At 44.7% G+C, this 12,908-nt stretch overlaps 1 protein-coding gene across 4 annotated transcripts in view; it reads right to left on the bottom strand.

The window, feature by feature from the left end:
- LOC122519325 (putative uncharacterized protein DDB_G0277255) overlaps window positions 1-7,369 on the bottom strand; it is a 36,544-nt gene extending 29,175 nt beyond the window's left edge. The window contains exons 1-4 of one of the 4 annotated variants that reach the window (XM_043638700.1): window positions 3,431-3,709; window positions 3,070-3,242; window positions 2,898-2,960; window positions 1,101-2,710 (exon numbers count right to left, since the gene is read on the bottom strand). In XM_043638700.1, coding sequence (XP_043494635.1) covers window positions 1,101-2,291 — 1,191 coding nt within the window. In that variant the 5' untranslated portion in view covers window positions 2,292-2,710; window positions 2,898-2,960; window positions 3,070-3,242; window positions 3,431-3,709. The other 3 variants (XM_043638701.1, XM_043638699.1, XM_043638697.1) reach the window with 3 other exon arrangements.
- Between the last annotated feature and the right edge of the window lie 5,539 nt (window positions 7,370-12,908).

Raw genomic sequence — 12,908 nt, 5'->3', positions numbered from 1 at the left:
AAAAGAAATATAAGGAAAAAGAAGCTTCCTCTTCCTCCTCCTCCTCCTCCTCCTCCTTCTACGTTTCGAAGCTTACCTATACTATAAGCGGGCCCGCCGTTTCATTCGTGAGAAAGAGTAAACGTTTCCGGCGTTACTTCCGCGCTTGGAATCCCACGCCTGTGGCTTCCTACTACCGTAGTAAAACTCAAACTACCGGTAGTGAATCTATTGCCAGTGGATCCACCCACCCACCACCACCACCCTCATATCCGAAAAATCCTCCTAGAGTTTTCCATCGAAAACATTTGCAATACACTGAATTTCAATATCGGATATCTCGTAAAAACAAAATAACAACGACAGAAAACATGGTTGATGATGATTATGATGATTATGATGATGATGATGATGATGATGATGATAATCCGTAGCGAGATTTATCGATAAAAGTGATGAGCAACCAACCCGTTCGTTCCGTTCGTTCCGTTCGTTCGTTTTTACATTTCTCAGAAAGCATAAGGAGTAGTAACGCGCCCCCCCCCCTGGAAGAGCATAATTTCTCTCTGTTTAATTAGATGCAATTAAGCGTCCACCTTATCTTAGCACGCCGCAACTCTTTTCCTAAGAACCCAGTAGTGGTCGTACCCCAAGAAACTAACTCTTCTTCTCGTCGCGTTTTTTCTTTAACGTGCCGAGAGATAAATTCCTAGCTCGTAAACTCGCGCTCCTTATTTCCTCTTGGCAAGAGTAAGAAAGACAAAGATATATAAAATGGGAGGGGAGAAAGGGAAAAGGGAAAGGGAGAGGGAAAGGGGAGAGGGAAAAGAAATAAAGAAAACTTCCGTCGTTTCTTGATCCTGGATAGTCGCACTCGCGATTACATCGTAATCATCGTCTTTGCTAATGGCTCGTAACGATCTTTTCTTCGTATCTTCTTTACTTTGACACGATTCGAACTTTAGAATGGTTATTATACTACTTGCAACAATGTATCGTAAAGCTTTCATTTCTACATTATAGATTTTATTCCTTTATCGTTTGACTTAGCGAGTACCTATGATGAGATATTTTGGGAAAAGGTAGAAAAGAAGCAAGCGTAATCGTTTGAAATTACTCACTTTGTTATGCGGCAACTGTGTAGGCACGTATAGAGGAGGATCCAATCCGGGATTGGTAACCGCGTGACGTCCAACGATTCTGTCCGCCGGTTTAGCGTCGTAACCTTCCGGTTGGCCGATGTGGAAGCCCTTGCTCTTTACCCAAAACCTGAACTTACTGTTCTCTGCACTGTTCACTTCCTCCCCTCGCAGAGTTCGCAAAATACGCGCATACTTTTTGATCGTGATCGTTTTCGTCTTTGCCAAGTCACCGTAAGTCTTTATCACCCAGGGCTGATAGGCATTGAACATGCCATCATTCTGAAACTTCTTCGGTAGTGCCACGCTATCCGTCTGGTTTTGTTGCCCCTTTTGCTGTGCCGAACCGTAACCATTCGCATTCACGTTCGCCGACGGGATACCTGGAAATGCCATCGTCTTTACACCGGTGGAATTCGAATCAAGATTCGTGCCGGTGGTTTTATTGGTGCCGTAACCAGAGGCCAGAGAGTTCGTGGCGTTCGAAGAGCCCAAGGAACCGCTGGTCATGTTGGATATATCGAGATAAGACACCGACGAACTCTTACCGAGATTCGTCGCGTTCCCAACGAAGGTCGCCATTGACGTAGACATGTATGGTGGTATCGATGTCGTCATGCCAAGGTTGGTGGCACAGAGCCCGCTACCTTGCCCGTTCGTCATGGCTAATCCCGTGACTGCAGCATAAGTCGACACGTCCGACATGTTCGAAGTGGCCGTTGACCAGTTGCTCGCTGGAACGTTCGAAGGATGATCGCCATTGACAACGTTCGAATTATTATTACCGGATGATGATGATGATGACGAGGATGACGATGACGATGACGATGACGTCTTCGTTTGATTGCTAGATCTGGAAATGGAACTCCCACGACTCTTGCTCGAAGAATTAGTCTCCGTCAGGGAAACTAATCCGGAATTATTCGAGGCTGACGACGAGCTCGAGGAAGCATTGCCCTTGCCACCGCTGGTGGTCGTACCACGTGACTTCTTTGTCGGTGGCTCCTCTCGAGAACCATTCACCGAATTTAGGTTCCCCTGAGACGGACTATTGTTATTCTCCGATCTGGAACGTTTGCTAGAGGCAGAAACGTTCGTGGAAGAATGACCAGAAGGCGTTGGCGAATTGTTCACCGGTACCCTACGGCGAAGACCCATCGTCGCAGTCGCCATAGTGCGATTAATGCATTTAGAACGCACGTGCGCGCGATCTCGTTTGCTGCGTGCCTTCTCGTACGACGACGACGACGACGACGAAGTTCCTGACAAGAAAACCGACTCTTTAGTTAGTTCGGAGCATTCGTTCTTTCGTTCTTTGGTTCGTTCGTTCGTTCGTTCGTTCGTTCGTTCGTTCGTTAGATCGGCACGACTGACTTATTCACGGTACTCTTCAATTTTTTCTTTTCCTTATAGAATCCCAACGACTTCCGATCACGATATCTACCAGCAATTATTCCGTTCGTCGGGATGATTCAGGAAATCTGTTCCAATCGATACGAACGTAAGAAGAGAAGAGACGTGATTTTCTTTTCTTTTCTTTTCGTTTCTTTTCGTTTTATTTTTTTTGTTTCCACAGAAGGAAATCCCGTGTCCTGAAAAAGAAAAGAAATAGACGAGACGTGAGAAGAGGAAATTAGCTATGCGCGATTAAGCGGCGGAAACGTTTAAACGGGGGCGTCGCTAATGGACTGCCAGCAGCCGAGTAGGCGGGGGCTACTACTGCTGCTGTAGGAGGGGTAGATTATAGCTGCCAGAATATAATATGTGGCAGAGATTCACCTGGAAAATTGACTTTCGGTCCCGATCGTTATTCCTCGCGAAATAGACTCCCTACTGCAGAGCCTACTTTGCCAACAAACAGCGATTACCACCAGCGGAACAAAAGATTACTTTTCAAAAGCTTACAATGGAAAATCATTATAGCATATACACCACACATATATATATATACCTAGTATATATTTCTTTTTTCTTTTTTAATTCTCAATTGACTTCCGAATGGAAAGCAAGAAAGTCAACCTTGTCTCTCTGTGCATTGTTCCTCTCGTATATCGCATAACTGTTTCGAAAGTTGTCGTCATCGTGCGGAGATCGTTGGTTGTTGGAAACGAAAGGTCGCGAATCCTCGAGAGAGAGAGAGAGAGAGAAAAGAATGATAAAAGTATTTTACACGGAAGAAATAACGTCTCTTTGCGAGTATAATTTGCGGTATGATAAAAAAAAAGAAAAAAAAAGAAAGAGACAAAACGTGAGAGGAAGAGTATTAACGCAAATCTAATTTAATAAGACTGATCGAAGCCGTCCCGACGCACGATAATAGTCGGGCTTAATGGCCTTGCCGCGATGTGTCCGCACGTTCCTTCTTCTGATGGTGGTGGGCGCGAAAGTGACACTCGCTGCGGGAAGCTAAAGGCAAGCCAAGTTAAGACTCCGCCAACTATCAAGACGAGAATGGGCATCAAGTATCTCAAGAAAATTTGTTAAACCTAAGCCGACTCGATCAAAGATCACTCTCTGTCTCTCTATCTCTCTATCTATTAACACTCGATTATAAAATTTCTAATATTAATCAATCTAATCGAACAAAAGCTCAACACAACTAATCGTAACATGTAACAAGATATTTGTCGGAGTTGAAAAGTTTAGAAACTAATTGATTCGAAGATAAAAAGGAAAGGGGCAAGAGAAAGGTCGGAAGTGAAAGAATTTTGGTGGTGTAGTCTAAAATAAAGAAAGAAAGAGAAAGAGCTGTCCCGGGAAAGGCAGGCAGGCAGATTGTAAGGTCTCGGGGCAGCAGCAGCAGCAGCAGCAGCAGCAGCAGCAGTACACGAAGCCGCGAGTCACGTAGAGGCGCGGGATCGGCAAGTATTATGGCGCGCGTCCCTACACGCATATACTGCTCCACCTCCTTTACGAGAGCTTCACCTCCAATGTATCCTCCACCACCTCCTCCTAGTCCTCCTCCAGCAGCAGCAGCAGCAGCAGCAGCACCACCACTACCACTACCACTACCGCTGCTGCTACTGCTGCTTGCACCACCTCCACCAGCGGCACCACCACCTCCACCAAGAGACCGGAGACCCCGACGCCGCAACCGCCGTCGCGTTATACGTATTACGCGGCAAGCAGGCAGACACAAGCAAGCAAGCAAGCAAGCAAGCACATATAACGCAAACGGCTGCCGCGCACCGCACCGACCCGGTGTCACGCTACGTGCTTCCTGCCCGCAGGCCGTGGCGCGACGAAAGGCCTTATGTCCGCCCGCCTCGTGGGACGCTCGTGATCGCAATGTGTAATCAAGCTCGCCACGGCTGCTGCTGCTGCTGCTGCTGTGTATTACCGCGTAAAGCGTATACTGCGCATAGGCTTCTGCCTTACTCCTCCTATATACGTATATAGGTATATATATATGTGTTGTGTGCATGTGGATGCACGTATGTGATCATCCAAGCATATCTATCTATGTACGCGTTCATGCATATATATATAGTATGCATCTACATAAGTGTATGGCTAATATATAGAGTAGACTAATTCATTTTTAGTTAAAAATGTTCGAAGTCTCTTTTTTATTGTTCAATCTAATCTGAAGAAATCTCCTCTAAGGATATACCTTTTAATTCAAACAATGTGACACACCTGATTTATTATTTGAGCTTTTACTTATGTATGTATGTATCTATGTATGTACTTATATACGCGACGGGCCAATGCCGCACCCGAGAGTCTTTTTGCGATCGATTTCCCGAGCCGGCAGATGATACAATTATAGAAGCCAACGTGGCTACTCTATGAGTCCTATCTTTGGAACGAACAATGGATGCCCGTAGGATAAAACCGATTGAGCAGAGCGGGTAGTTCTCGAGATAGCTTTTCGTGCGATCCGTTCACTCGTTCACCCGTTCGGCCCGTTGTTGTTAACGGCTTTCACATCTCGACGATCTCCGTTAATCGATCGTAGAAAGCAAACGCGATGAGATGTTCCTATATCGCGATATATCATATCCTAGTTTGTCTCAAAATCTTTCCACCTGGAATCTATCGATACGTTCGATACAATGATTTTAACCGTTATTATTATTATTATTATTATTGTTATAAACGATAGACATCAAGAAAATAAAATGATCGTAAAACTACAAGATGTACTTTTTTAAAACATATTAGGATGAACCAGAAGATTATTGTTGTGTTGTTTCAAATAGCTCAGGAATTTTCTTGAACGTCAATAAAAATTACTGTACATATGCAATTCGAAATTATTATTTATTGAAAAATTGACGAACTTTAGGTCCACCCTGATAGATGAAAAGGATTGAACGAAATGGGAAAGAAATTGGAACGCATTTGTACAGAAAAAAAAAGAAAAAAAAGGAAAAATCTAGTCCCCGATAGTTAGCAAGTAAGTGCCTTTCTCGTGGTTATCCGTTAGACAGTAACTACGGCCACGGAGAAAACGTTGGAGGCACACGAGCGGTAAGTCTCGTGCGACGATAAGTTGAATTCCCAAACGGGCGGGTGTGGCGACCGGCCCGCAGCGGGTACCGGAACGGATGCCGCTATCTTCACCGTCGGCTAACACGTATCCTCTCCTCTCTCTGCTTCGTTTCAACCGCAACTTTTGAGCCACGTGAAGAGATTAACCCGTCGTCGCGTTTTTTTTTTCTTCTTTTGTTTTTCTTTTTGTTTTTTTTTTGTTTCTTTATCACAACGCGAATACTTCTTTTGTTTTTAACGGATGATGATAATAATAATCGTTCGAAATGAATAACGCTTAACGCAAATGTTCTTTTGTTTTTTTCTCTCTTTTTCTTTCTTCTTTTATTTAATCGAAAACAAAACGAAAAAAGTAAGAAAAAGATTTCAACGCACGTAAAGAAAGAAAGAAAAGAAGAGAAAAAAAAGAACCAAACGTATTCCCAATTTTTTTCGTCGAACTTGAATCTTTCGATGAGGAGAATTGATCAGACGAATGCACAATATATAAATATATCGCACGATCTTCGATAACACGAAGATACTTATCACTAAAGAAATAAATAACCATTGATCGTATGTGTGTGTGTGTCTTGCTAAACTTTCGATCTATATGATCACTTCTGTTAACTCGAACGATGATCGTCGATCGATAAAAACATCAAAATATACACGACGGAATGAAACTCAACGAACTTTCGACCGAAGGAGATTGACAATTTAAAAATTGACCGCACAGGAGAGAGACGAAAAATTAAAATTAAAAAAAAAAAAAGAAAAAAAAGAAGAAGAAAAAACGGCACAAGAGTTGATGACACAGACCTGATTATTAGCTGGAGGCTTGCCGATTTCTTCTTTTCTTCCTTAAATCCGTAGTGGCGCGTGTTCACGCTCAGAATGTGTCACTCTTTCCTTCTCTGGCTTTTCGACTTTCGAACGAACGCACGCACCCCTCCGGAATCGTGAAAGGAGGAAGAGAGAGGATGATGGTAAGTGGAGTGAGGTCGAGATGGTACGGGAGAAATAAGGAGAGTTGAGCTAGTGAACAAACGAGCGAGCGAGCGAGTGAGTGAGTGAGTGAGTGCTGAGTGAGTGAATGAGAAGGAACGAGGGACAACCACCACTCTTGTGCGTCTCGGCCGACGTCGCTTGAGACCTCCTCTCTTTCTTTCTTTCTTTCTTTCTTTTCTTTTCTTTTCCTCCTTTATTCCTTTTTTTTCTCTTCTCTTTCCTTTCTGTCGGAAGCTACCATCTCACACGCTTAGGATTCGGGCGCACGCGGCAAAGTCGACTCTTGTGCACGGTAAGATCGCATGAGGAGGAAGTAAGAGGACTAAGAGATAGTAGAATGGGAGGTGGGGGGAGGAGGAGAAGAAGAAGAAGAAGAAGAAGAAGAAGAGGAAACGAAGGTGGAAGGAAGAAGAACGAACAACGGCAGACTCGGTGACTCGGTGGCCGAGCGGTATCTCACCCGCGAAAAGCGTCCCGCGATCAGGTGACAGCGGGAGTATACACCGGCAGTGTTCAAGTGTGATAGAAAGAGAGAAAAATATAGAGAGGAAGAGAGAGAGAGAGGGAGAGAGAGAGAGTGGCCGCAAGTGGGAGGGAAATGGGTCTCCCTCTCTCCGTCTAGTAGGAAGGACGGTGGAGGACGCTTGCTCGGCATGCGCGCGCGCGAGAGAGAGAGAGAGAGAGTGAGTGAGTGAGTGAGTGAGTGAGGGAAAGGGAGGAGAGAGGGAGAGGGAGATCGAGACGTCTGGCGGCGTGAGGAAAGAAGGGAGGAGGTGGAACGTACGGGAGGTTAAATGCGCCCGCAAGCAAGCAAGGGAATGAGCGAGCAAAGAGGAAGAAGAACTGAGAAAGACGGAGGAGGCGAAGAAAGAGTTTGGATAAAAGGAGGTGGAAATGAGAGAGAAAGAGAGAGAGGGATAACCAGCACTCTCTCAAGTACCAAGAGTGTGTGACTGACGGCAAGGAAAAGAAACGATTGAGAAAGAGAGAGAGAGAGAAAGAGTGGGCGATAAGGATGGCCCGAGTTACTACTGAGTGAGCTCACAAAGTGAAGAAGAATAGAATATGGAAAGGGAAGAAGAAGAAGAAGAAGAGGAAGAAGAAGAAGAAGAAGAAGAAGGAAGACGCGTGGTATGATGGTGTGAACAGTAAGGGATGAGGTAAAGGTGGTAGCAACGTTGAAGGTGGAGATGAAGGTAGAAGTAAAGGGAGTTAGAGAGGTGGGAGATCGGCAGTCAAGCTGGCAGGCAGGCAAGAAGGCCGGCTGGAGGGACGGAAGGGCTCCCTGATCGCTTCTGAGTGCAAACGGTTCGACGTGCGGTGGGACACTGGCAAGCAGTCGGGCGGGCGGGCTGGCTGAAACTGCTGTGGATAGCGGGTGGCGAACGGCGCGGTGCGATACTACTCTACGGAACGGAACGGAACGGGATGGGACGGGACGGAACGGGACGGGACGGAACGAGACGGGACGGGACGGGACGGAACGGGACGAGACGAGACGGGACGATGGGCCGCCGCCGAGAGAGAGCCGGGCCGGGACCCCTATCCACACCACGAATACTATACAGGCTCGCACGTGGATGCGCGCGCGCACACACGTTCAAGGGGACCGCCACCGTGTGCGCGCGAGCGTAGAAGCCCAAACGAGGGAGCGAGAAGTAGAGAAAACGAATGAGAGAAAATGAGAGAGAGAGAGAGATCTGATCCCGATGTAGGGGGGATCCAACAACGCGTACCGGAGAACGCAGTGGCGCACAGGCGCGTGCTCACACAGATATCGTCTAGTGGTATTTGTCGTCATCGTCGTCATCGTCGTCGTCGTCGTCGTCGTCGTCGTCGTCGCGTTGCTGCTTAGTGGTGTCAGTCCGATGGCGACAACGGCGACGGCGACGGCGACGACGAAGGCGACTGAACGAGAGACGGAAAAGGCGAACGTAGCACCAGCAGCAGCAGCAGCAGAAGCAGCCAGGCTCAGCGTACGAGCATCGTTCCGATGCTACGTTACTACGCCAACGGTTCTGCTGCTGCCTGTCCTCGGCTCAACTCGGTCTCGCTCGGGCGTTAGCACTCCCGTCGCCTCCTCCTCCTCTTTCTCCACCTCCTCCTGATTCCTCTGCCTTCGCCGCCGCCGCCACCACCTCCTCCTCCTCCTCCTCCTAGTTTCTCTGTCGTTCGAGCCGATGCTCTCTTCCGCAAGCGCGCGTGGACCGTCTCTCTTTTTTCATATGCGCTTCCGTCTTTCTTTCTTTCTTTTTTTCTTTCTTTATTTCTTTATTTCTTAATTCCTTCCTTCCTTCCTTTCTTCCTTAACTTCCTAGCTTTACTTCTTCCCCCCTTCGTTTTTTGACTTTTCTCCTCTTGTTTTTACTCACGCGTTAACGCTTACTCGATGCCTTTCTCTCCCCCTCATCCCTTCCACTGGTTTTTCTCAAATCCCCCAACTCCAGCTCCCACCCAACCCCCTTTTCAACCGTCTTTCTTTATTTCTTTCTCTTTCGCATCCTCCCTCGTGTTCTTCTAACCTTACTCCCTCTCTTCTCCGATACAAAGCCCACCACTCTGAGCGAGGCTTGCCTTCGTTTCTTTCGCTCTAACTTTCCCTCCCTCCCTTCCTCCCTCCCACCTCTCCCTCACTCTCTCTTGCCCTTTTCCATCTCTTGCACATGTGCGCGTTTAACGTCGAAGAACGGTAGCATATCGTCGCTCGTTCTCTTGTCGTCTGCTGTTGCTGCTAGTGCCTGCTTTCCATCCTGCCTGCCAGCCTGCCAGCCTGCTACGAGCTTTTCACAACTCGACGAGGAACGACGTTTCGAAAAAGAAAAAAAGAAAGAAAGGAAAAAAAAGGACAAGAAAGAGAAAAGAACGATGAAAAGGAGAAGTGACGAGGAAGGACAGAAAAGACAGCTCGAGAACCCTGTTGGGGAATATAACGAATGTCTGCTACCTTCCAACGTCAGAAATCCTAACTTCGTTCGGGAATTATTTTCAAGAAATATTATTCGTGATTTTTGATCGTTCGATAGATCCAACAGTATCGACAAATCCTAACGATCGATTGAAAAGATCTATTTTAATCTATGTTAAATTTCGTATAACATATCGTTTATCCTAAAAAAAAGAAAAGAAACAAAAGACAAAAAACAAGACCGGTCAACAAAAGTTTCTGAACGTTAACTTTTTCATTGAGGAAAAACTAGCTTTCGTATCGTCGTATCCTTAAAGCTCAACAAATATGACGACAATAATACATTCGCAATACCTTCACGGATGATCGACTCTCTCCTCCTTGTACTTTTGGGAATTCGTCGGTGAAAAGGCTCAGAGCTGAGACGCTTAACTATTCCGACCAAGTATGCGCCCACACGAAGTCGACGAAGTAGTTGGTGAGTCCTCCAAGTTCCCTTAATCTCGGCCACCTCCTCTGACCCCGCCCCCGCCCCCACCCTAACTCCCTTCCCTTCCCTTCCCTTCCCTTCCCTTCCCCGACCTACCCCCGAAGCCACGGAGATGGAGACGACCGACTTCGTGGAAGTGACTTTACCCACTTCAGAAATGCCTTTTTCGTATCGAAAAACTGCACTACTTTCTTCGTTTTTACCAAACGTTCAATATATACTTTATATTAATCTTTTGAATATTCCTTCTTAAGGACAACGACAATTAATTTGAACATTATCCTTACGATAAGCGTATCCTTCCGATTGAGGCTAACAAAAAAAGAAAAAGAAAAAAAGAGATCTTCCAAAGATGACTTTGGGTCTAGGCGAATTCGGTTAGGCGAGACAAACGGCACTCGTAGGATATTAAAGGAAGGGTCCAGGAGAAAAATAAAAGAGAATAATAAAAGGGGGAGTGAGAACGGGATACAAATGTACGCAGTGGGAGGGCGGCGCCCTTTTTTTATACCGGACACGAGGTGAAGAGAAGAGGGGCCTGGGGGAAAGGGAGCGAGGGGAGGGGTCCAGCTGTGGTCTATCCTTGTTCGGGATACTCTAAAGGGGGTCGAGGATTATTAAAACGGAGAAGAGAAGAGAAGAAGTGGTGGGGGGACTGGAACTGTTACGGGCCTCTCTACTGCGTTCCGCAGCCTTTGCTAGGAAACCGAAGCAAGCTTGGCTCTTCCCCACTCAACCCTCTCCCCCTCTCCAACTCTCTTTCCCTATCCCCACTTTCTCTGTCTGCCTGCATGTCTGTCTCTCTTTCTCCAACTCGCTCTATCTCCCTCCTCCTTTATCGTCCTGATTCGGTATTCAAGCTCGAGCTGTGGTGCATGCTCGGTGCATAAAATACCCCCTACAATGATCCCAATCAACCGTGGCAGTCATGCGAGGATCTCACCAATCAGGACTGCTTTGATGCCAAGCGACAAAAACTAGGCGCTAATTCAATACGGATTTCTGTTTCTATATCGATTTGTGCGATAAAACATCCCCTGTCCTCTGCCCCCTGCCCCCTTACCCTGAACGATGCGTAGCATTATTATTTACCCGCAAGATTTGGAATTTTATGCGTTGCATTGTCACGTCTTTTTATTCGCAAACGATTAACCATTTAAAACTGACCGATTGATGACAATACGCGTTCGTCGATATCGAATTTATTCCGCGATTTCGTACGAAAAAGATGTTTTCGCTATGAAATATTTGAAATTCCTAAAATTTCATACCATTTTCGAATATATAAGAATACTAGGATCTTTCAAGTATCGACACCTTGCTAACTTCTTTGACACCTTGGCATATATATTCAGCATACAAAAAGACACAATAAATCAACAACCAGCACGTGTCTCAAAAACGGACTCTCTACCTGCGAACAGAGTTTCAGTCTCTTTCTAATACTTTAAGGGGACCTTCGACTATTGTCCCGGCCAATAAACTCTTCTTTAATGCTATTAGTATACCCGGGTACCGTATCCGGTCTATAATCTCAACCTACAATCCATTTTGGCAATTTGAAACGTGTAATTGCATTTGATATACAACTTTTATTTCGGTTGTTCGTATCGAAGAAAAATAGGTATAACTTGGATAAGCAGTTACCTGTTTCTTTTCTTTGTATTTTCGGGGCCTGGGAAGGGGTTTCGGAGAGGGGGTAGAAATTGCTGTATCCTTCTTGTCGTATCGGTAAACACAATCAACCGAGAAACTCCACAATTACCCTTATCTTCTGCTATAGCCTTGCATGCTGGAAACTTTGGCGATACTTTCTTTCCTGGATTATCGTGCCCGTCTTGTATACTGATGCAGCAGAACCACCACAACCACCACCCAGCAACATTCCCAACCGTCCTGGAAAAACCTCCGCGCTTTATACTTTATACGAGCTTAAAGAATTCCCTAGATAGGTCTAAAAGTCTCTCTACCGTACGAGCTTATAGAACTTTAATCACGAATATTGGCTTCTACAAATTACAAACCTGTAAAAATGAATGAACGTAAAATCCCGTTCCGTTTTTTCCTTTTCCTTGGATTAATCGACGCTCCCGTTGATTACCCTCGAATCAGAGTGGCTTGAAAGATATCTTATCTCTCCTAGTGGGTATACTAAAAACCTGAAAAATTAACTCAAAAACACTTGGCAAAATTTTATTATTTTATTATTCTCTTTTTTTTCTTTCTTTTCAATAAGAAAATTCTAAATATACCCTGTGAAATATTGTTAACCGTAAACGTTGTGTTAAAATCTATTGTAAATAATAATATAAAATAAAAAACAAAAAAGAATAGTTGATTATTCTCTGCAAAGAATTAAAAAGGGTAAATCTGTAAATTGTTCGACTGTGTTTAATTGTTGAATTATTTATGCTCTTTTGTGTAACCTAACGATTAACGTATTTAACGTAATTAAATGGCAAACGAATATAAATAATCATGAAAAGTCACGAAACAAAAAGTCAAGATTTATCATCCCCTCCCCGTAGCTTTGTCGGTATCATTAACCACTCTTTATGGTGGTAGAAGTATTCAAACTGATTTTCTAACGAATTAACGTAAACTAATGAAATTCTATTGAATAATGTTTAAAAGCGATATACTGTTTTTTGGTGAATTAATATAATGATTTTACGATGAGAAAGAATAAAAGAAAATGAAAATTAGACAAACATAAAAAAAAAAAACAATATCAATTTTTGATACAAAGGATACGACGTTTAATTATTAATTGTCTCGAATTTTCTCCAAAGAGAATATTTGAGACAATGAAATCTGATCCACTGTTCCAGTTAATCGACACTATTTTTACTCGTTCGAGTATCGAAAGACACCACACCACTTGCTGAAATATTCGATGAAAAGATTA

This window comes from Polistes fuscatus, unplaced genomic scaffold, assembly GCF_010416935.1.
Source record: "Polistes fuscatus isolate 324 unplaced genomic scaffold, CU_Pfus_HIC Scaffold3, whole genome shotgun sequence".
NCBI lineage: Eukaryota > Metazoa > Arthropoda > Insecta > Hymenoptera > Vespidae > Polistes > Polistes fuscatus.
This window is presented reverse-complemented; position numbering and strand designations above follow the sequence as displayed.